General features: G+C 54.3%; 1 protein-coding gene across 3 annotated transcripts in view; it reads right to left on the bottom strand.

The window, feature by feature from the left end:
- The window catches only part of SDK1 (sidekick cell adhesion molecule 1), an 854,095-nt gene that overhangs the window by 81,455 nt on the left and 752,741 nt on the right, over nucleotides 1–19,899 (bottom strand). For 2 of the 3 annotated variants that reach the window (XM_032327041.1, XM_032327042.1), the window contains exons 26-28: nucleotides 16,413–16,528; nucleotides 14,877–15,066; nucleotides 12,821–12,919 (exon numbers count right to left, since the gene is read on the bottom strand). In XM_032327041.1, coding sequence (XP_032182932.1) covers nucleotides 12,821–12,919; nucleotides 14,877–15,066; nucleotides 16,413–16,528 — 405 coding nt within the window. Of the gene's footprint in view, nucleotides 1–3,636; nucleotides 3,683–10,628; nucleotides 10,694–12,820; nucleotides 12,920–14,876; nucleotides 15,067–16,412; nucleotides 16,529–19,899 lie in introns of all 3 variants that reach the window. The other variant, XM_032327040.1, reaches the window with a different exon arrangement.

The raw sequence follows: 19,899 nt of genomic DNA, 5'->3' as shown, positions 1-19,899 counted from the left end.
GATGTCCTTCCTCCTCCACCGGCATCTGAGAAGGGGAAACGTCGCGGTGACGGATGGAGCCTTGGAACGCTGGGTCCCCATGACCTTCATTCCCCTTCATCCTTCCTGCCCCCAAGATGTGGCAACAGTTTCATCTTCCCCACGGCTGCTGGAGCCCAGAGGACGAGGCGGGAACCAGCTGGTGCTCCTGAGGGGCAGGTCCAGTGCTCCCGCTTTTTCTGTCCTTCCTTGCTCCTCCCGTCACCTGCCTTCCCCTCACAGGGCCAAGGGCAGTGCCTCCTTCTGGAACGGTCCTCCAAGGGCGCCCGTCTCCCATGGTTACATGTCCTTCCTCTTGGTCATCCTCCCTATCTGCCCGCAGATCCCAGCTTTGGGAGCTCTGTTTCCTGCTGTCAGCCCCTCCTCTGTGCCCACACCCCGGGAAACCCCAACATGGCCCCCGACTTGGGGGGCTCCCCACCATGTAATCCCCCTCCTGCTGAGGAGGCAGTGGGGTGCATGTCATCTGTTCTGGGGGGCTTCTGTGGCTCTGAAGGGCTCCTAAAGTTCCTTGATTATCAAGAGATTATGGGTGATCAGATGTTGTTAACGACCGAGCCACCCAGCCGGGCTGTACCGAGACCCCCTCTACCCACGTCTGAAGAAGCAGCGCCGACTGTCAGCCCCAGCCTGGGATACAGCACGCGTGGCCTCCCTGCCGGCGCCGACAGCTGTGCTCTGCCCTGATTAACACCAGAGCTGGTGGGGCACGGTGGCCTCCACCAACACAGATGACAGTGAGCCTGCTCTGGTGACGCAAGGACCTCCTGGGCCCGGGGACGCGGCTAGCAGAGCTGGACTCTGTCCTCCACCAGCTCGGGCTCTGCTGGCTTTCTGGGGGCGAGACAGTCGCCCAGTGACCAAGCCCCAGGAACTCCACGCTGCCCGCCCGCCTCTCCGGGTGAGACGCCCCCACTCCTTTGCTGTCCTTCTCGCACCTTCTTTGGCTCAACTGGGGCCCGAGCCTATGGGTGTCTTCCCAGCTCCCAGCTCGTCATTCATCCAACAACACGAGGAGCCCCAACTGGCAGCCTATGAGTCTGGGGGGATGGTTCCATGCACCCAGCATCAAGCTGCTGACCACTGTAGGTCACTGCCATTGCCACGCAGACCAGGGGTCAGGCACACCCTGCCTGGTCTACAATGACGGCCACTCACAGGCCTGCTGTTTGCAGGACCTTGTGGTTCCTTCTCCTCCCGAGGATGACCAGCTGCCCTCTAGCCTCTGGCCAGGGTGTTCTACTAGACGACTGTCCTTTACCATTTAGGGACTGATGACCTACAGCCCAGAGAAGCCGAGCTGAGCTTCTCTGTACCCTCTTCCCACCTTTCTTTCCCTGGCCCCATTGTAGCTGGGGGCGTCTGGGGCTCTGGTGCCTTGGGACACTGGTCCCAAGCCTTTGGAGAGTCCTGGACACCTGGCCTCCTAAGGGTGAGGACACCGTGGTCACTGTAGCCACCACAAGGGGCTCTCCTGCTGACCTCCTGGCTCCCTGAGCCCTCACAACAGGACAGGAAACCTACGAATCCTCACGTGGCCACAAAGCGGAGAGAGGGTAAGTGGTCTGCCTGAGGTCACACAAGAAGTCACCAGCAGAGCTGTGCTGGGAGCCCTGAGCCAGTCCCACTTTCTTCTGAGTGATACTGTTCCTGTGAAGAGAAAACATCTGCCCCCATCCTCCAGCAAAGGGAGAGTCCCCTTGCCCAGTCCTGGCTGCTGGAGACCATGCATCACAGCACACCAGAGTATGTCTGAGGGATGATAACATGTGGGGTGCGACCAGCACATGCTCTGAAAGCACACCTGCCCAGAGTGCGATTCAGGCTCTGGGAGTTCTCTGCTTGTGCCCCCTGGGTCTCCTCATGTTAGGCTGCCTGAGGGGGCTGTGTGGCCCAGATAGGCCCGCAGGGAGGGCGCCGACCATGAGTGGAGGGGAGGGAAGGGGAGCTGGGACCCAGTATCAGCTGAGCATCACACACACTCATTCCAGGTTGTAAAGTGATCACAAAGGAAGGACTGTAGGCAGTTCCCCATCCTCTGTGGCTGCAGGACTCGGCATTCCCACCAGCTCCTCTGCCTGCCGCTCTGGATTGTCCTTGGTCACGTGGCCTCCAGGGAGTTTCACCCCCAGACCTCTGGGCCTCACCCGCACACCTGCTGGGTCTGGCAGCTCCGGGAAAGGGCAGTGAGTGCGAGGGCAGCCAGGGGCGGGACCCAGACAGACATGGGTCATACTCCCGCTCGGGCCCGTCGGAGCTGGGGATGGACCAAGACGTAGGAGGGACACCCCGGCCCTGCCACACCTGTCCAGTTTGCTGTGTGTTGTGCGCTCCAACTGAGCCGGGCACAGAGCCGATGCTGAGTTCAGGCCTTCTGTGCGCGTTGCCTGATAGTGGCCTGTGTTCCGGGGCCCAGACTGCGTCCCTGGCCAGCGGTCTTCTGGCCGGAACGGGGTTTCCTGTCCCGGAATTCGCAATTGCATTCATCTTGGAAAATTCCTCGCCTTAAGCTGCTTTTTTTTTCCCTTAATGAAGGCATTAAAATGTTCTATTGCAATGTTTCGTCATTACTCTTGAATTGTATTACACTCACACGGCTCACAAATAACACGGGAGTGTAAGGAATGAGCTTAAAGACGCCTTTTCCTGCCCAGGCCCCAGCCCGCCAGGTCGGCTCTGCTGGCTTCTTGGGTGTCTTTCCGGAGAGTGTCGGAGAGCACAGGGTTGCTGAGGCCTCCGTGGAGACGCGTTCGTCCTTGCCTGAGTGTGCACGAGCTGGGCCGCATCCTGTCCCGTGCCGGGCTCTCCTCGGTAGCACCCCTGAGTAGGCATTCACTCGGCCACAGGTCTGGCCCTTCACAAGTCTCAGCATCTGTTTGTGGCCCTTCTCCTCCCCATGCCCGAGTGTCATGATGTCCTCGCCTCTGACGGTCATGATTTCCACAAGGTACTCAGTCCCTAATTCCTCCTACAGCACCCACGGACTTGACCCTGGGAATGGGGTGATGTCGGCGTACGTCCTCCCCTAGCTTGTCAGTCACACACGGCTGATTGCTTACAGTATTGCTTTTCTTTCCCTGCTGGTCTGTGCGTTTAGCTCTGTTATCTGAGCTATTAACTCTGAACTTCGGCTCTGACACTCACCCGCTGCTGTAAAAGTTATGTAAATCAACGCTCTTAAAGCACTTCTGACCTCAGGATGCCTCTCTCTGGCTGTTACGAGTCGTGTTATTATTTTTATGTTGTCAGGATTTGCGGCAAGGCTGGTGGGGGGACTAGCGATGCCTGCTCAGCTGATTTAAAGCGGCGCACGGGACAGATCAAAGCTTTCAGGGAAGGCAGCCGCTGTCCCAAGGCCATGTTGCCTTCTTGGGGATGTGGTCCATACACATGGGCTGAAGCGAGCCTCATGTAGGACCGGTGTCAGCCAGAGGCCTTGGTGGTGACCCCTTCCCCGCCCACCCCGAGCATGTGGAGGAGGGTTGTCTGCATCCAGAACAAAAAGCACGTTAATGACTGACCAGTGATATTAACATATGCATCTCCCTCAACTAGAGAAAGAAAGCAAGGCAAGATATTTTGCAAAGACAAACTGACCTTTACAATGAAGCCCAGAGGCCACACTGACAGACACAGACGTTACCTAGAAGAACATGAGCAAACATAACATTTTTAAAACCTCAAGAATGACGTGGGACCTGGTGTTAGCGAGTTCGGCCATCTGAATATCGTTCCTCGTGATGCAGAGACACCAGCCCTCTCAAAGAGACAGAGATTTGCTTTGCGCCGGAAGCAGACTGATGTACGTGGGTCTGGGGCTTGGGCCCCGTGCAAGGGCACATGGGATTTCTAGGTGGGAGGAGCTGAGCAGGTGCTGTTTTCACCGTGTGAGAACACGCGCCTGTGCCCGAGGGAGCAGGGAGACACAGGGACCACCTGCTTGCACACGCTACCCCAGGACCTGGAGCGGGCCGACAGCCCGCCTTGCACGCACAGGTCTTGGCCCCCCAAGGGGCCCAAGATTGCGGCCTGCAGGCCATTCCTCCGTACTCGACACCTCGGCCGACCCCAGCACAACTCCCAGTTTCTCATTTCCAGCCCCCGAAGCAGAGTTAGAGTAGGCCACCCCCAAATATGCCATTTTCGCCTCTTGATTATTTTGGATTAAAGTTACTTAAGAAACGGCCAGCGCCGGAGGGACGCTCAGACGCTCCTCTGTCCCCCTGAACACAGGACGTCAGTCCCCCTCGATGCACCAGGAGGAAGAGAGCAGCCTTGTCGCCCGCCTGGGACAGGTTAGGGCCAAGGTGGCTGTAGAACCCTGTTCACCAGTCGACCCCCAAGCCCAAACTCCTGGTCTTGCCAACTCCTCACCAATTCACTATTTCTTTAACTCAAAGGCATTAAAAAACAGACTGCTTTGGTCACTTTTGAGCCTCCGATCTTTGGGGCTCCTGTACACACAAAATTAAATTTTTCTCCCGTTCACCTTTTGTCAGCTTAATTCTTCGACCAGCTGTAAGACCCAGAAGGGAAGAGGGAGAAGCTCTCAGCCCTACACTGTGCATCAAGCAAAAACTCGCCCCACTTATTAGCACCTCCCACTTATTAGAGCAGCGTGGGACCCCCGTTGTGCCCGGGGTGGGGAGGGTCTGCTGCTTCCCCAGCTCCTTCCTGCTCTAGAATGGTAGAATTCTGATGATCTGAAGAAAAGAGAGACAAGTGGAAAATAATCTGGCCACTCCACAGGACATTTGCAAGGAGATTTTGAGGGACGGCAAGGCATCTGGGAACGGGGAGTGGAGGGGCACAGACCAGTGCCCAGGGGCAGATGCCAGCACAGCAGAGAAGCAGGAACTCCGAGGCCAGGGTTCCTCTGGAAAGGATGGGTTGTTTCAGAAAGCAGACAGAAAATCTGGGATTGTCTGGAGGAGGCTTGGGATACCTGCACCAGGAATAAGGTCAGGGCGGTGGGTTCGGGGCCCCTGCAGCAGGGTTTGGAGTTCGAGCTGCCGCTAGGCATGGAAGGAACATGACAACCCAAGAAGAATGGCCCCCCACCCTGCCCACCCCAATGCCAGAGCCCTCAGCCGCCGGAGCCCGGAGCACCAAGGAGGGGTAGAGCGTGTGTCAGGATGGGAGGTGGCCCGAGGCCCAGGCCCCTCTGAATGTCACATGCCATGGGCCACTGTGGGTCACCGTTGGCCACACCGGCCTGGAGAGGAGAACGGAGCTGGTTATGCAGGGGCAGGGGCTTGACAGCCGGGGGCTCTGCTCACACCAGACACTTTCTGTTCTGTGGATGTTGTTGCCTGAGTCCTGAGGGGCCCAGTCGGCTCCAAGACAACCCAGGGTGAAGAGTTTGCTGGGGAGGCGAGCCCAGGAGACAGAGGAAGCTCACAGATGGCGCTAGGAAGCAGTTCCCCTGCTGGGCCCTCAAGGTTCTGCCTGCTTTTGGGGGTGTGGCAGGGGTTACGGCAGTGACCCCCCAACCCTAGCTGTTATGGGCCTGCACTGCTGGCAGGCAACTTCCCCAGGAGCCTGGCCCCGGGGCAGAGAGTGCCTTCGGGCACAGTGCCCTGCTGGCCCCAGGACACAGCAGGCCAGGTTGTGTGGGGCGATGCTGGGGCCCTGAGGGCCAACAGCGTACATGGCACCTACCACTACCTCGAGGTCACTGTTCCTGTCTTAGGGACTGCTTGTTATCATTTTTCTACACTTATGAAACGGAAACAAAACCAATTTTACTCCAGGTGCAGGCTTTTCATTCGTGTCTTCTCACCACATCTGGAAAGCCTCATTCTTGTCCTTCAGGAGCGTGAGTTTGGATTGGCTGGAATATTGCACCGCGCGGACCTGCCCCCCGAGGCGCTACCAGCACAGAGCGGGAAGGGGGTGTTTGCGGCGGGCTTGTCCTGGGCTCCTCTGCCACCGAAGCACGGAGCCCACAAGGCCCACTTCCTGCAGCCATGGCATTGATTCAAGCAACACACGGAACAGCAAGGCCCAGCATCGCCCCTTTGCAACTGCGGGAAACCCGGCTTGTCAGCTCTGCCTTTGTTCCGGCTCCTAACACGAGCTATTGGGAGAAAGTCCCTCAACCTGGGGTTATGTCCTTTCCTCTTCTCTGCCCTCAAGTCAGGGTGATGTCCCCCAGTCCTCATTCTGTGGCCTGGTGAACATAAAGACGGGGCACCTCAAACGTCCTTAAAATGCTACAGCCTCAAGGGGCAGGAGAGGAGAGCTTTTCCTGTGCACAAGTGTGGAAGGAAGCAGCCGAGTACTGGTTCCTGCATTTGTCGGGAATCACGGGAGATAGTGTCATGGTGGAAAAGGCCAGTTACGTAATTACACAGCTCGAGTGCCATCAGGGACATAAGCGTGCTGGGTGTTGTGGCATAAGGGCAGAAGGCTGCGCTGGGGGTTAGGAAAGAATGGGCAAGCCGAATCAATACCAGGAGGGAAACACGGCCCGAGTGAAGTCTGATTTGTAAGGTTATGGGTGAATTATGATCATACAGGCATTCCGGGGGGCAAGGCCAAGTATGAGCCGCACTGATCCAAGGCGAAGATGGAAACTACGTGAGCTTTGAACATGCCCAGAAGATGGAAAAAAACACGCATCCTGAAAATCAGAATCGGGAAAGGGTGTGTGTTTCAAGCCCAACACCAGTTCTAGAACCTTCTGCTATTGGAGATGCAGGAGGAGGTTCTAAGATGCTTCTGTGCTGGGAGCCTGCTGGGGTGGGTGTGTGGCTCCTGGGAGGGTGGGTCTCAGCTGCCTCCTCAGATGGGGTGACTGTGGACCGCACCTGGAGCCCTCCCGGGGAGCTGCGCATGGCCTGTTGAGGGGTGGGAGGCTTCTCCTGAGTTGCATGCATCCTGGGCGAGCGAAATGCCCCCATCTGAGAGTCGCCTGTTCGGTGGTGTGTCCCTAGGGCCCGCTTGGGGGCCTGAAGCCAAGGCCACCCATGGGGCACGGTGCTGCTGACCCCCTCGGTAGCCCCAGTGGGTGGGTGTGAGTGGTGATGGCCCTGCCAGCACCCACGACTTGTTGGGAGAGCCCACAGCCACAGAATGGCCCCTGGAAGGCCCAGCCCAGGCACCGTATGGCTTGTTGGCTCTACGGCTTATCTGCGTGAGGGCCGGGGGCAGACAAATGCAACAATGGATCAAAACTGTATTTGCAAACAGGGATTACAGTCCCTTGCGATCCTAACTCTCAGCAGAGTCTTGGCACCCCCTTCCGTAATAAGCTGAGGGTAAATGTTAGGCCCTCGGCAGGCAGGTGGAGGTGGGGGGAAGCTCTGGTGTGTGTGCGGGCAGCCCCGCGTGGGTTTAAAGAGCACATAGCGCATGTTAGCTTGGCAGCATTTAAGGGAGAGCGGAGTCGCCAGCGAGGGAGGGAGGGTGGCCGTGCTCAGGGGGCTCCCGCCGCGTCCCCCAAAGGCAGGCTCTAAATGCTAAAAGCTCTCCACAGTAAAATATTTACGCAAATAAGCAAGTGTTTTTCCCTGCAGGCGCTTGGTGCTGTTTCATGCTGTTAATCTTTTTTGGAAATGCAAGAGCATGTTTTGATATAGATTACCGAAGCCTGGGCTGGGGAGGAGTTCATACATGCGCCCCGAGCAGGAGCACTGATTCGAGGTCTCTGGGTGGGAAGCCAGTCGTGCGAAAAAGATGTTTCCCATTCTCTCCCACGAACACTGATCTGAATCTTCAGGCACTGTTTTCTCATCCTTCCTACGGCATCTGCAATTTGATGTGCTAGCTGTAATAATATCCAGGTGACGGGCTGCCCAGACAACATTTGTTACCGTTATAACTAAAGGCCATTAACACAGAAGACGCTCAGACGTGGTGTTTTTCTGCATTATGGGTAGACAGAGCACTATTTTACCTTTGCTTTGCTTTGCCATGGTCAGAATGCACGAGGTATTAAATGATGCTCTCTCTTTACCTGGTTTTTAGTGACCACCCCCCACCTGGCATCCCCAGGGACTACAGTTCAAAATCCAAACTTTTGAATGTCCCTTATAGCCTGAATCCAACTTCTGTCCTTTCTGGTTCTTCTCCTGTCTTGCCCGTGTGAAACCTCTGCTTGGGATGACCAGCTAGATGTGGGCACCGGGCGAAGACTTGGGGGACAAGAAAGAATTCTCCAGTCCAGGAGACATAATGAAATACTAAATAGACATGCATGTGAGCAAACATTTGTTGAATGCTTACCACGTGGCAGGCGTTGTCCTAAGGTTCTCATGCACAGCTCAGTTAACACTACAAGGGAATGTGTTATTCCCATTTGAGGGATAGGGAAACTGAGGCACAGAAGGCCTCAGTCCCGTGCCTAAATTCATCGGCCTGGGCTACCGAGTCTGCAAGCTTGCCCACATTGCCGTTGGCCTGTCCAGAGCGTGGTGCTTCAAACCCAGGGGAGAGTAGGGGAGGACACCCAGGATTCATGAGTTTATTATGTAGACACAGCATTTCTGAAGGGAGAGTGTGACATGTAGGGGAAGAACTCTGGAAATGTTCTAGCACCTTCTCCCAGTTAGTCTGCTTCCAGGCCTGCATCCTGAGGAGATCATCAGAAATGCTGTTAAGATTCACCTCTAAGGACGTCAGTCACATCGTTATTTCTCACTGCACAATTGGGACATGATCCATATTTTTAAAAAATTTTTAATTATAATGTATTTGCATTTCAACATAACATTTTTGGGATGAATATGTTTGCATCTTGGACGTCCAAGCAGCAAGCACTTAAGTATACAGAGAAAAATCTGCTTTTGGCATCTGGTAAACCAGATGTCCTGAAAAAACTTCCTGTTAAGACATCCCAAACTGGGGAGCCTGGGGTGGCTCAGTGGGTTAAAGCCTCTGCCTTCAGCTCAGGTCATGGTCCCAGGGTCCTGGGATCAGGCCCTGCACCAGGCTCTCTGCTCGGCAGGGAGCCTGCTTCCTCCCTCTCTCTCTGCCTGCCTCTCTGCCTCCTTGTGATCTCTATCTGTCAAATAAATGAATAAAATCTTAAAAAAAAAAGACATCTCAAACTAATAAATATGGTATCAAGAAATGAAAACCTAAGTGCATGGTTGAACCAGCAAGCGAGAAGGAGAAATCAGAGACTGAAAAGGAAACAGAACAGTAAGAATTGAGATGAAGCCATGGGCAGCCCAGGGGTGGGAGCAGCCAACAGACCTGCGAGGCTGGGCGCGCTCATCTGGGGCTGGGGACCCTTCCACACGTGCACCCAGGGGCAAGCGCCAGGACGCTGTAGATGCTGCATACATCCCGGTTGGGTGTGTGCAGACACAGACAGTGGGGTGTCTACGCAGGAAAGATTCATGACGTGGGAAGAGAAGAGCAAAGTCACAAACACGTGACAAGAGTTGGAATGAAATCTAAAAACAGGCAACCATGATATTAGATTTTTAAGCTTAACTTTAACTCTAGGAATATCTTATAGAAAACTGAAGAAGAGATAAACACAAAATCCCTTGGGGGTCCTGGCGGTTGGCCGTGGTGGACGGGGCAGGAGGGACACGTGCGGGTCACCGTCGCTAAACACACTTGTAATACGACGGAGAGGCTGCCTTCTAAGTAGGAAATACTTTGTACTTACAAGTTTAGAAAAATGATCGGAAAAAAATATTAACATTATTTTTTGGGCAGTGGGATTGTGGTGATTTTCATTTTTTCCTGTTACATGTCTGAATTTTCTATTTTTTCAAAGTTTAGAGTGAATGTGTTATTTTTATCTTATGATTGTCCTTTTTTATTATAAATCTTTCCAATATAGAGAAAATGCTGGGAATAATATAGATGGAACACCCAAGTGTTCATCATACCAACTTGAATAAATCTAGACATTTTGCCAAATTGGACTTCTTTTTTCATATAAGAGAGAAGATGAGACGGGGTAGTTGAGGCCATTCTGTGGCCCCACCAGACCTACTTCAGAGGCAACATCCCTTCTCAACTCAGGGTGTATTCCTGTCCGTGAGTTCACACGTGCACGGACCGTGTGGACCCGTAAATGGTGATAATCACACTCATGGAGGTTTCTATGTGCAGGAACCTTCTCCCACTGGGTGTATTCTCCCCCCGAACAGGCTTGTGAGACTTCCTCATGCTGATTCATGTAGGCCTTGGTCATTCCTTTAACTGCTGTGGAAAGTGTCCACAACACACCTTTCTGTGGCCTGACTGATGGAAACTCGGGTGTCCTGTCATCAAACACGACATGGCAGGAGTGTCCCGTGCATGTCTCCTTGGGTACAGCTGTGAGAACTCAGGCTTATGACCTGACGGGAAAGGCCTCTGGGATTCAGGGACAGAAGTGCTCCCCTCGCCCAGGCATTCCAGATCATTCTCCAGGAGTATGTGAGTGTGTGTGTGTGTGTGTGTGTGTGTGTATGTTTGCCTATGTCCCTGTCTCTCCTGGGTCATATCCGACCTTCTAGGGCTCTAAATCTGAATGCTGTAAATGCCATCTCATCGTGGTGTGAATTCTCTGTTCACAGTGCTTTTTCAATCAGACGTACAAACGTTAGAAATGCCCTTTGAGGTAAGTGACAAGATTTTACCTTTGGACAGTGAGACTTGCATGGTGACAGTGGGCACGACCAGGCAGGGACAGGCGTGGAGGGAGCTTGCAGACGGAGACGACATCAAATGTGACGTTAGAGGCACAGAAGGGCAAAGGACCCGCAAGTACAGTACAGGGCTGGCCCGGGTGGAGGGCAGAGGCCTCAGCGGCAGCATTGGGGGTGGGCAGGGGCTGCTAGGCCTCGGGGGGTGGGGACAGGGCCTCCCTCCTCGGCAGGCTGGGGAGACTCTGCTTCTTGGAGACTCTGGGTACTGCGACAGGTCAGAATTCACATTTTGTGCTCCAGATTTCCTGTCTCGTGGAAAGCTGGGGCCGCTCCCTGGGTCATCAGACATTTAGCCCAGTTCCGTCCAGGAGAGACAGCAGCCAGCACGGTGCTGAGGGGGCTCAGGGAGGCCTGTGGCCCAGCCATGCACTCCGTGGACCATCTCCTGCCCCAGTCTGGAGCATAAGGCACGGGGCCTAACAGGGGTCTGCAATCCTGTCTCATCTGGCAGGATCCAAAATACACATTCTACCAGCAGCTTCTTCTGTGGCTCATTGTGGTATTAAGGTACCAAGAACCTGTAGTTCTGAAGGTCACCCAATTCAGAAATACTCTTAGCTAAGTATTCCACCCAGCAACCCCGGGAATGGCACCAGGAAGGGAGAGACTGAGCAGGGCCCCAGCCTTGCAGCAGACGACGTCGGCACGCCCCAGGCTCTGTCCTCCCTGTGTTCATGAAGCAAGAACTCAAAAAATATTTGCCTCTGTGTGTAGTTATTACCTATAAGACAAACCTGATTATGTCACTTTGCTGCTCAAAGTCCTGGGGTGACTCCCTACTGCCCTCAGCACAGATTTTTTTAAAAAGTGTTTTTTAATGAAGTAAAACCCCCTTTCAAACCAAATCTTAGAATCCTAATGTCAGAAGCTGGCGGGTATGAATGGTGATTGTTACTACCTGTCTGTAAGTGCAAGGTTTATAATCCTCCTGTAACCACCCAGTGCATAAGCAGACACACACGGGGGTCTGCTGCGAGTCTGGACTGGGGAAACACCCTATTGGATGCTGGCCTGGGTCTGGAGAGTAGACCCAGCCTGGGGTCATGGCTGTTAGATGCCTGATGTCACACATCTGGGCCCCTGGGCACTCCCTGCATGGCCTGCCCGACCATCCCCAGCCGTCCCTGGCCTGGCCCAGCCCACGTCTCCAGGCTGGGGTCTGTCTATAATGCCACAAGCTCGAGGCATTCCGTCTGGTGAGTGGGTGACACTCTTCCCTTCCTCCAGGGCTGCAGAGGCCACTCTCCAGCAAGATCCAGCCCCAAAGCTGTCTTCCGTCCGTGGCGAGCCCCTCAGCCCCGGAGACCTGCTTGCGGGGCATCTCGTGAATGGTCATTAGTCAGCTGTCATATTGCATGGTCCTCGTGTCCTCGTGCCTCTCCCTGACAGTGCCAGGAGCCACTCACATCCCAAGGACGGGCACCTCTTGTTCACTCCTTATGGCCCACCATGCATGCGACGCCGTGCATGGGAGAGGCCCTGAATTCGTCATGCCGAAAGGGTGACTAAATGAGGGAACTGATTAAAAAAAAAAAAAAAAAAAAAAAAAAAAAGACTTGCTGCCTTTGGGGAACTAAGAAAAATTAAGGCTTTTCATCAATGCTATCCGAGAGGCCTCCCTGGACAAGACATTAAAAGTAAACAATTTCCCGGGGACCCAAGGCACACAATTCACTCTGGAAACTTCTTAAAAGGATGAGGTGAGGGCCTGGCAGCCAAGGATGTTTCCCAGAACTGGGGAGGGAAACCCGGGTTTCTGGCTCCCATGAGGAATGAGGCGGCTGCTTCCCAGATGCCCATGGAAACAGCCTGGTTATTTCAGAGCTGAAGGAAGGGCCAAAGACAGATGGTTTTGTTGCAAACCCCAAACAAATGGAAGATGTTCTGGGCCAACAAAATGTAAATTTCAACCTGCAAAGGAACCTCAGCACACAGCTTACAGGACAGAGGAGGTACCCTGCTTTCCTTCACACAGAAAGTGCCGGGTGGCGGCAGGCACAAATTTTTTTTTTTTTTTTTTTTTTGGTTCAACCTCTTTGATGTGTAATAAAAACCAGATGAAATCAATGTAATTGCTATTTTCCTCTGAGCTATGATCTCTTTAATCACGGCCGCTTCCTTACCCAGAACGATGCCGTTGGGCTCTTCCGGCGGCTGCCACACGATCCGCACGGATGTGAGTCTCACTTCTGGGAACACGAGCCTTACTGGTGGGCCCGGGGCTGGAGGGAGGAAAAGAAACCTGTGAGCCAGGTGTCGATACAGGGCTACAGGGGGACGTGATGAGGTTACAACGTTACACAGGGCTCTGTGGGCTGGCCAAGTGTTTGCGACCACGGGTGACTCTGTTCATGGACCAGATGCTCCAAGGCCGCGAATGGATTTTGGAATCTAACTGGCTCCATGTGGCCCCCTAATGGTGTTGAGAAAACACCTCATTTAGAACCCAGCTCAGCTGCTTTCCCAGCTTCCAGAAGCGGTGCTCACAGACCGTGCTGGGAGCCCGTGAGTGCAAGGGGAGTGAGGCTGCAAGTGTGCCAGGCCCAAGGTCAAGATTCTGCCAATGTGGGCTGAATCCTTTCGGGGGCTTGACACCTGCTACCAGGAGTTAGATAAATCCGATGGCCTAAAGTCCCTCCCCATGTTTACAATGAATGATTATTCCCCTATGCACCGTCTTAGAAAATTAAGAGTTGATGTGCACAAACATGTATAATAATTCTGTGTGGCGTGGTGCCATTGCCTACCAGTGTCATGGCCCTTGTAAATATATTTACGTAAAGGGGGAGGTGAGTGGCCAGTCCAGAACTTCTTGTTGGAACTGAACAGATTCCCAGGTAAGAGGCAAGGGGCTCAGAACAATGAACACAGAGATAGGATTATGGGTGTTACAGTCATTCTGAGGCTGCTGAATTCTGCCTCTCACTATTAAGTAGAGAACAGTATTTAAAATTTTAAACCTGTGGTTTAAATAAATCTGTGACCCTTGTGTTTGGTAACATAAATGTAAGGAGGGTATAGGTTCAGAAGCCAGGACCAGCTGCAATTATGCGAATCTCAACAGCAGGCTTATGTGGCCTCTGTCCTCTGCCCCGTCCCCAAGCCGCATCACTGGGATCACACTGAAATGCGGGAGTGGAAATCGCACTGTGGGAGAAGAAGGAAAAGCATTCTGTGAGTTCCAGCCTCTACTTTAGAAGGAGGCAGTTGTGAGTGGCCAAGGTTGGAGGCCCCTGGTTCTTTCCGTTCCTGTAACCCAGGCTGCCATGGGTTCGCAGAGCTCTGCTAACACCCTTGAGGCCACTGCCGCCGCATGAGACCCCAGCCCCCCGGGGCTCTGCATCCAGGACAGGACAGTGTGCAGAGCTCCTTCCTCTCCTTGACTCAAGCCCAGCCTGCTGCCATCTCGCAGGAGAGCACAAACCACCGTGGGGCTAACTGAATGACCTCGGCAGACGTGTACCAGGAAATCGAGTTGTTGCATTTCTGTGAGAAGCTTGTGATCCCTAAGGTGTGTGTGTGGGGGAGGGGGCGGGGAGAGCTGTATTTTCCCCTAGAATATATACCACCCCCTCCCCGACTATTTGCTACAGCCCATGTAACAATAAAAATGTAAAAAGAGATAACCTTTAAGTGTTTGACATCTGCAAAGTGGAAAAACATATGTGCTGATGATTTAGACTTCCATAAAAACAGAGCTGTCAAGAGGCGCTTGTTATCCCGGCCTGGAAGCATGGGTGCGGGGAATCGAGCCCACAGAGCCCGCTGCACGCGGGGCACGAACTTCTAGGGACCTCTTGGTGTGCGGACTGCGGGAGCAGCTGGCACCAGGGAAACAGAGGCACCCAGGCTCGGGGTGGGGCTCCTAACCCGATCTGTGCGGACGCCGCCAGCCAGAGCGGCTGGACGTTTTACGGCCCCCACCCAACCCGGCCTTTACTGTGAGGCCTCTTTCAATTTACGACCGAAATTCGCAGAGGTTCATAATTAGGCTGTAAAAATTCACTCCAGGCTGAAATTGGCCATATAAACGCTCAGTGACTGAAAAACAATCCTGTTTTGTTTTTCTCAACTGAGAAAAGGTGGGGGGAGGGGGTGGTGTAAGTGGTTTGAAAATTAAGTTACAAATGACCAGCGCGCTCGGGTCGCTGGGGCTGCTGGAGCACGCCGTGACCGTACCGTCGTCCTTGGTCCGCTCCAGGACGAGGGGCGAGCTGGGCACGCCGTTGCCGATGCGGGTGAACGCCAGCACCTGCAGCTCGTACAGCACGAACTTGCGGAGTCCGGCCAGCAGCGCCGACTGCGTGTGGTTCCCTCGCACGACGTGACTGCGGGGCTCGGGGTCCAGGTCTTTGGCCCGGAACAGGATCTGGAACCACAGCGTACACGTGTGCGGTCACGGGGGTGTGGGTGCCAGGAGGGGGTCCCTCCAGCTCACGGCCAGGACCAGCTGACTGCGGATTCTCCGCCACAGCAGCTGTGCTCCAGGCTTACGGGTCTAGTTTCCATACACTGGTGTTTTGGGGGGAAGCCGGTCTCCGGGGCAGGAGAGGAGCTGGAGTCATGACCCAGGCCAAGGCTGGGCGGGCTGACCCCGAGCCACGACTAACAAGATCCGAGGTACATGACAGACAGTAGCTACACCAACCGCGGCCACGAGGACGAGGCCTCCATCACAAACGCAGACAGTGTACCTCCGGCAGAAGGAACCAGTATCCCCCCGCCCACCTTGGTTTCCCAGCTTCTTGGGAAATTGGGCTCCTGCCTCAGGACAGCTGCTGTAAGTCCCGGAATCCCGGGCCCCACACACAGACACAGCACCCTGGGAGGCGCTGCTCCATGGCCCTGCCAGCTGCCTCTGGTTTGCTAAGTCATTCACAGCTCACCCTTCCTGCGTGGGTCCCTCAGTCGGGGACCCAGAAGGCCATGGAAGATGGAGGCCCTCAGGGAGGAGCCTGAATGCCACAGGCAAGCTCTCCTTCCCGGGACCCAGGTCACTGCACCTGCCCAGTAGCAGCGCCATGTCCAGCAGGGCCCGAGGCAGCCTGAACGCCCAGGGAAACAGTTGGGGAGAACCAGAGACTAGGGATGGAAACCAGGAAAGTGGGGAGTACCCATGCCCAGAGGCCGTGTGGGGTGGGGTGTAACAGACCAGGGTGGAGGGGGGCTGCTGGGCACATCCGGGAAAATCCATCCCTCCGCTCTGGGGATGGATCACAAGCACACGTGGGTAAGTACAAGTAGGACTGAACCCAGCAAGGGCTCCTGGAGAAGCAGAAAGGCGCACGCCCCCTCCTGCACCCGCCATCGCCCGGGATTGCCCACGGTGCTGGCATGCCCGTGTGTGAGCAGGTAGTTCGCACTGACTCGGCACAGGCTAGGAGCAAAGCGCTTCTTACAAAATCGAACCCACTTGCTTCTCAGGTCAGACTCCGAGCCAGCCACCACGGGTACTCCTGTTGTACAAGCCTGGAAGCAGAGGCTCGAGTTTACGCAGCCGGCTCCCATCAATGCCTTGTCTGCGCCTATGTTAGGAGGTCGTACCCGGGCCTCATCCCCAGGTGGGAATAAAGTTTAGAGGAGACAACAGATGTGAACGTCACAACACAGGCTCGTGCTGCAGGTCTGGACGTCCCTCTGCGCTCCTTGGTCTAGGGGAGTGACACGCGGGAGCACCTGCATGGCCTAAGCATGGAAGGGTCACCCCCGACATACCTTGTAGCCCAGTATGAGCCCATTCTGGTCCTGTTCAGGCACCGAAGCCCATGTCAGTAAAATCTGGGTGGAGCTGACGGCCTCAGCCGACACGTTTTCAGGCGCGGCTGAAGGAACTGCAAAGGCGAGTAAAACAGATTGGTACCCACAGTCCAAAGGCTTCTGTAAATAAAGGTCCAATTTTTACCCAATCAAGTTGTCCTTAAAAGAGCAATGAATTCTGAGCATTTTGCAGTGATCAGATTAAGCCTGCAGCGGTATAACAGAAATGTAAATCTCTTTAATATTAGCAGCCAATTCCACAAATCCGGGGTACTTAGGAGCTCAATCTTACCTGAATCCACCCAGCAAGAAAATCTGCTTGGTCTGTTTTTATATTAACTTGTGGGACCTGCAGACTTTGATCTTAGATCACTCTCACACACCAGTTCATCTGCAAAATACATGGTATTTTGAGAGGGGGCAGAGGTGCTGGTGAGGAGGGGACAGCATGGTCTGCATGAAGGGGACGGGAGGGAAGATTTCCTAGGCACTGAGTGCACGTCTTGTCCTAGGGGTCTCGGATCCACCGTCATCTCTAAGAGCCACAACAGCCCTGGGAGGCAGGGGTTATTAGCCCCATTCTGCAGATGGAGAGACCAAGGCTGGAGGACCACCCCCCTCTCCAATGCATTTCAGTGAAGGCTTTTTCACAAGATGGGCCTGCGGATACAAGCTATGCAATTCTTGACCTGTGTATGTGTAGGATTTTATTCTCTTCTGTTTAGGTATATCATTGAACAAATTTCAGTTTGTCTTCCATGTTTGCAATGGTTCGGATAGAAAGTGTGTAAGGACAAGAGTCAAGGTTTAAAAGCAAGGCTTTATATTCCAGATCATCTCAATTTGCTTGGAGAGTTTCCTTGTGAACCCATTTAAACTTTATTCAGACAGAAAAGAGAGATCCCAGAGCTCCCCAGCAAAGTCAGGGGATGCAGTGTTCATGGACAGGCACTGAGCACAAGGCAGCTGTTGGCTGTGGCCTGAAGGTCACGCCTCCCACCACCTTCCGGAGCCTCCATAGTTGAACAGGAGATGAAACCCTGCCAGTCCAGTGGGTTTCATGGAGAGTAATACGGGATAGGACTTGGCATTCAACGTGGGAGGGACCACTCTGCAGAGGAAGGAATGGAGGCTCCGAGCGGTCACCTGCCCACATCCCTAGCAAGGGACAAAACCATCTGAAGCTGAGAGACACTGAGGTGTTCACAGGGAAGGAACAAGCTCACAGGCTGCGGAGCGAGAGCAACTCGACAAGAATCCCAAGCCATGGGACCTGGGGAAGCTGCTCTGCTCCTCTGGACCTTGACTGTCCCATCTGTGAAATGGTCAAGTGCAGCCCACCCGTCCTTGAACCTACCCTCTTTCTCCCCTGTGCCCATCCCCAGCACTTGGCTTTGCAATGAGGAAGCAATCCGTGGCTCTCTGTGCTGAAGAAAGTGAGACAATGACACCATAAGCTCCCTTCCCTACCGAGGGAGGGTGAATGAAAGGCTGCCAAGCCCCCAGCCCTCGAGGCATTCATCCCTTCTCTGCAGGCCACCGTGGCTCTGTGAACAGAAGGGGGCGTGCCCTCAAGTGCGCCTCAGAAGCAGGGATGCTCCGCTCACAGGGCCTCTGGCCACCCTCCATCCACAGCCCCACCCACCCTCCTTCTCCCACTCCCTTCCTTCCCATAAGTGCTCTGTCCTCCTAGCAAAGCTACTGTAGGCAGCTCAGTCATTTGCTCTGAACACACAGTAACAAGGGTTCGCACAGCAATGCTGCTCTCTGATGTCTGATTCCTGGATTTTCTTCACTGAAGTGATTTGGTCTTCATTATGGGTTGAACTGTGTCCCCCTCCCTGCCGGCCTCCACGTGCTGAAGTCCCAACCCCTGGCAGGTCAGAATGGGACTTATTTGGAACTAGGGTCACTGCAGATGTCATTAGTTACATGAGGCCATACTGGCAAAGGGCAGCTGATCCAGCATGACCGGTGTCCTTCTGAGGGCATCGCAGGAAGAGACAGACACGCATGCAGGGAGGCCACTGTGGCAAGTCTGGAGGGATGCGGCCATGAGCCTGGAAGCCAGCAGGAACAGGGACAGGGTCCTGGAGCACAGCCTTCCCCAGGGTCTATAGAGGAGCGGGGCCCTGCTGACGCCTTCGTGTCTGACTTCTGGCCTTCAGAATGGCAGGAGAGTAAATCTGTGCTGTGTTAAGCTCTCAGTCAGGGGTGCTTTGTTACAGCGGCCTGGGAAACTAATACTGTCTTCAAGAAAAAAGTGCCAGGAGTCACAGGTCCTCGAGGTGCTGTCACCTTATCTTCCAGCTTGGCCAGGTCACCACCACAGCCAGTGGCTCCTGCAGACAGAGGCCGAGAGGAGCAGACCAAGGAAAGCCCGAGAAGGCACGTTGCTGAGGGAACATGGAACCTGGGGGGTAGGTGGGAGGGCTTGGCACCTTCTGGTCCCCAGACAGTGGAGCAAAGACCTTGGCTCCAACCACAAGCCCGGTGACTTCCTGGCCTCCACGGCCCAGCGGTGGGCCTGTCCCTGCTACTCACCACATCAACCACCTTCAGAACACAGGCGTTAGTTAGACTGGCTGCTGGTGGAGGCCAGTCAGCGTGGCCCCAGAACAGAAGAGTCACCTGCTGGTGTCTGTTCACATAAGGGTTTAGGGATCTTCCTCATACTTTGAGAGGGAGAGACAATGTCAGTCAGCCCACACCTGCAAGATACACCTTTTCTTCCCAAATATGTCAGTCGGGAGTCATTCCTATGGTTTGTCAGTCGTTCAACAAAATAGTAGTAATTTATCTGAGCAGCTAAGTGTCACAAAAAAGAATATTCATAATTTCAAGCTTCCTCAGCCCTCTAAGGGATATGTGCTTGCCACCCATACTTCCCTGTGTCCCCCGTGACTTCTGGTGGCGGCTCCCGCAGGGCTCATGCACGTTCTCTGTGTCCGAGGGGGCTCCTGCCATGGCAGTCACCCCAGGACATCACTCACACATATGTTTATTGTGTTGCAGAAACAAGAGATACTCCGCTACCTTGATTCAACTGTGAACTGAGTCATGACTCGAAGAACAGGCAAGATGACAATTTATCGGACTCTATTTAGAGTAAGATGAGAACTCCACAGGTGCTATGTGCCCACAACAGCAGTGCTGCGTTCTAAGAACCGTCCCTGCCTGTAAGAGAGAGAGACTGTTGTCATAGCAACACAACGCGTCTGCCTCTCCAATCTGTAATGGTTTCCTGTGGGCCCATGTATGACACGGCGAGTGCTCAGTCCTCACCACGGATCTACAGATCACACTGATTTTCTAGGGTGTGGTAATATGTGCATGCGTGTCCTGAAGGGCATCCACTGCCCCAGAGAAGGAAGGCCACCCGGTGAGTGGGATGACTGCATGTGGCACCAGGCGCTTGGCTGGGTGTCCAAGGACGGAGCCACAG

The sequence above is a fragment of the Mustela erminea genome, chromosome 20 (assembly GCF_009829155.1).
Source record: "Mustela erminea isolate mMusErm1 chromosome 20, mMusErm1.Pri, whole genome shotgun sequence".
Lineage (NCBI taxonomy): Eukaryota > Metazoa > Chordata > Mammalia > Carnivora > Mustelidae > Mustela > Mustela erminea.
This window is presented reverse-complemented; position numbering and strand designations above follow the sequence as displayed.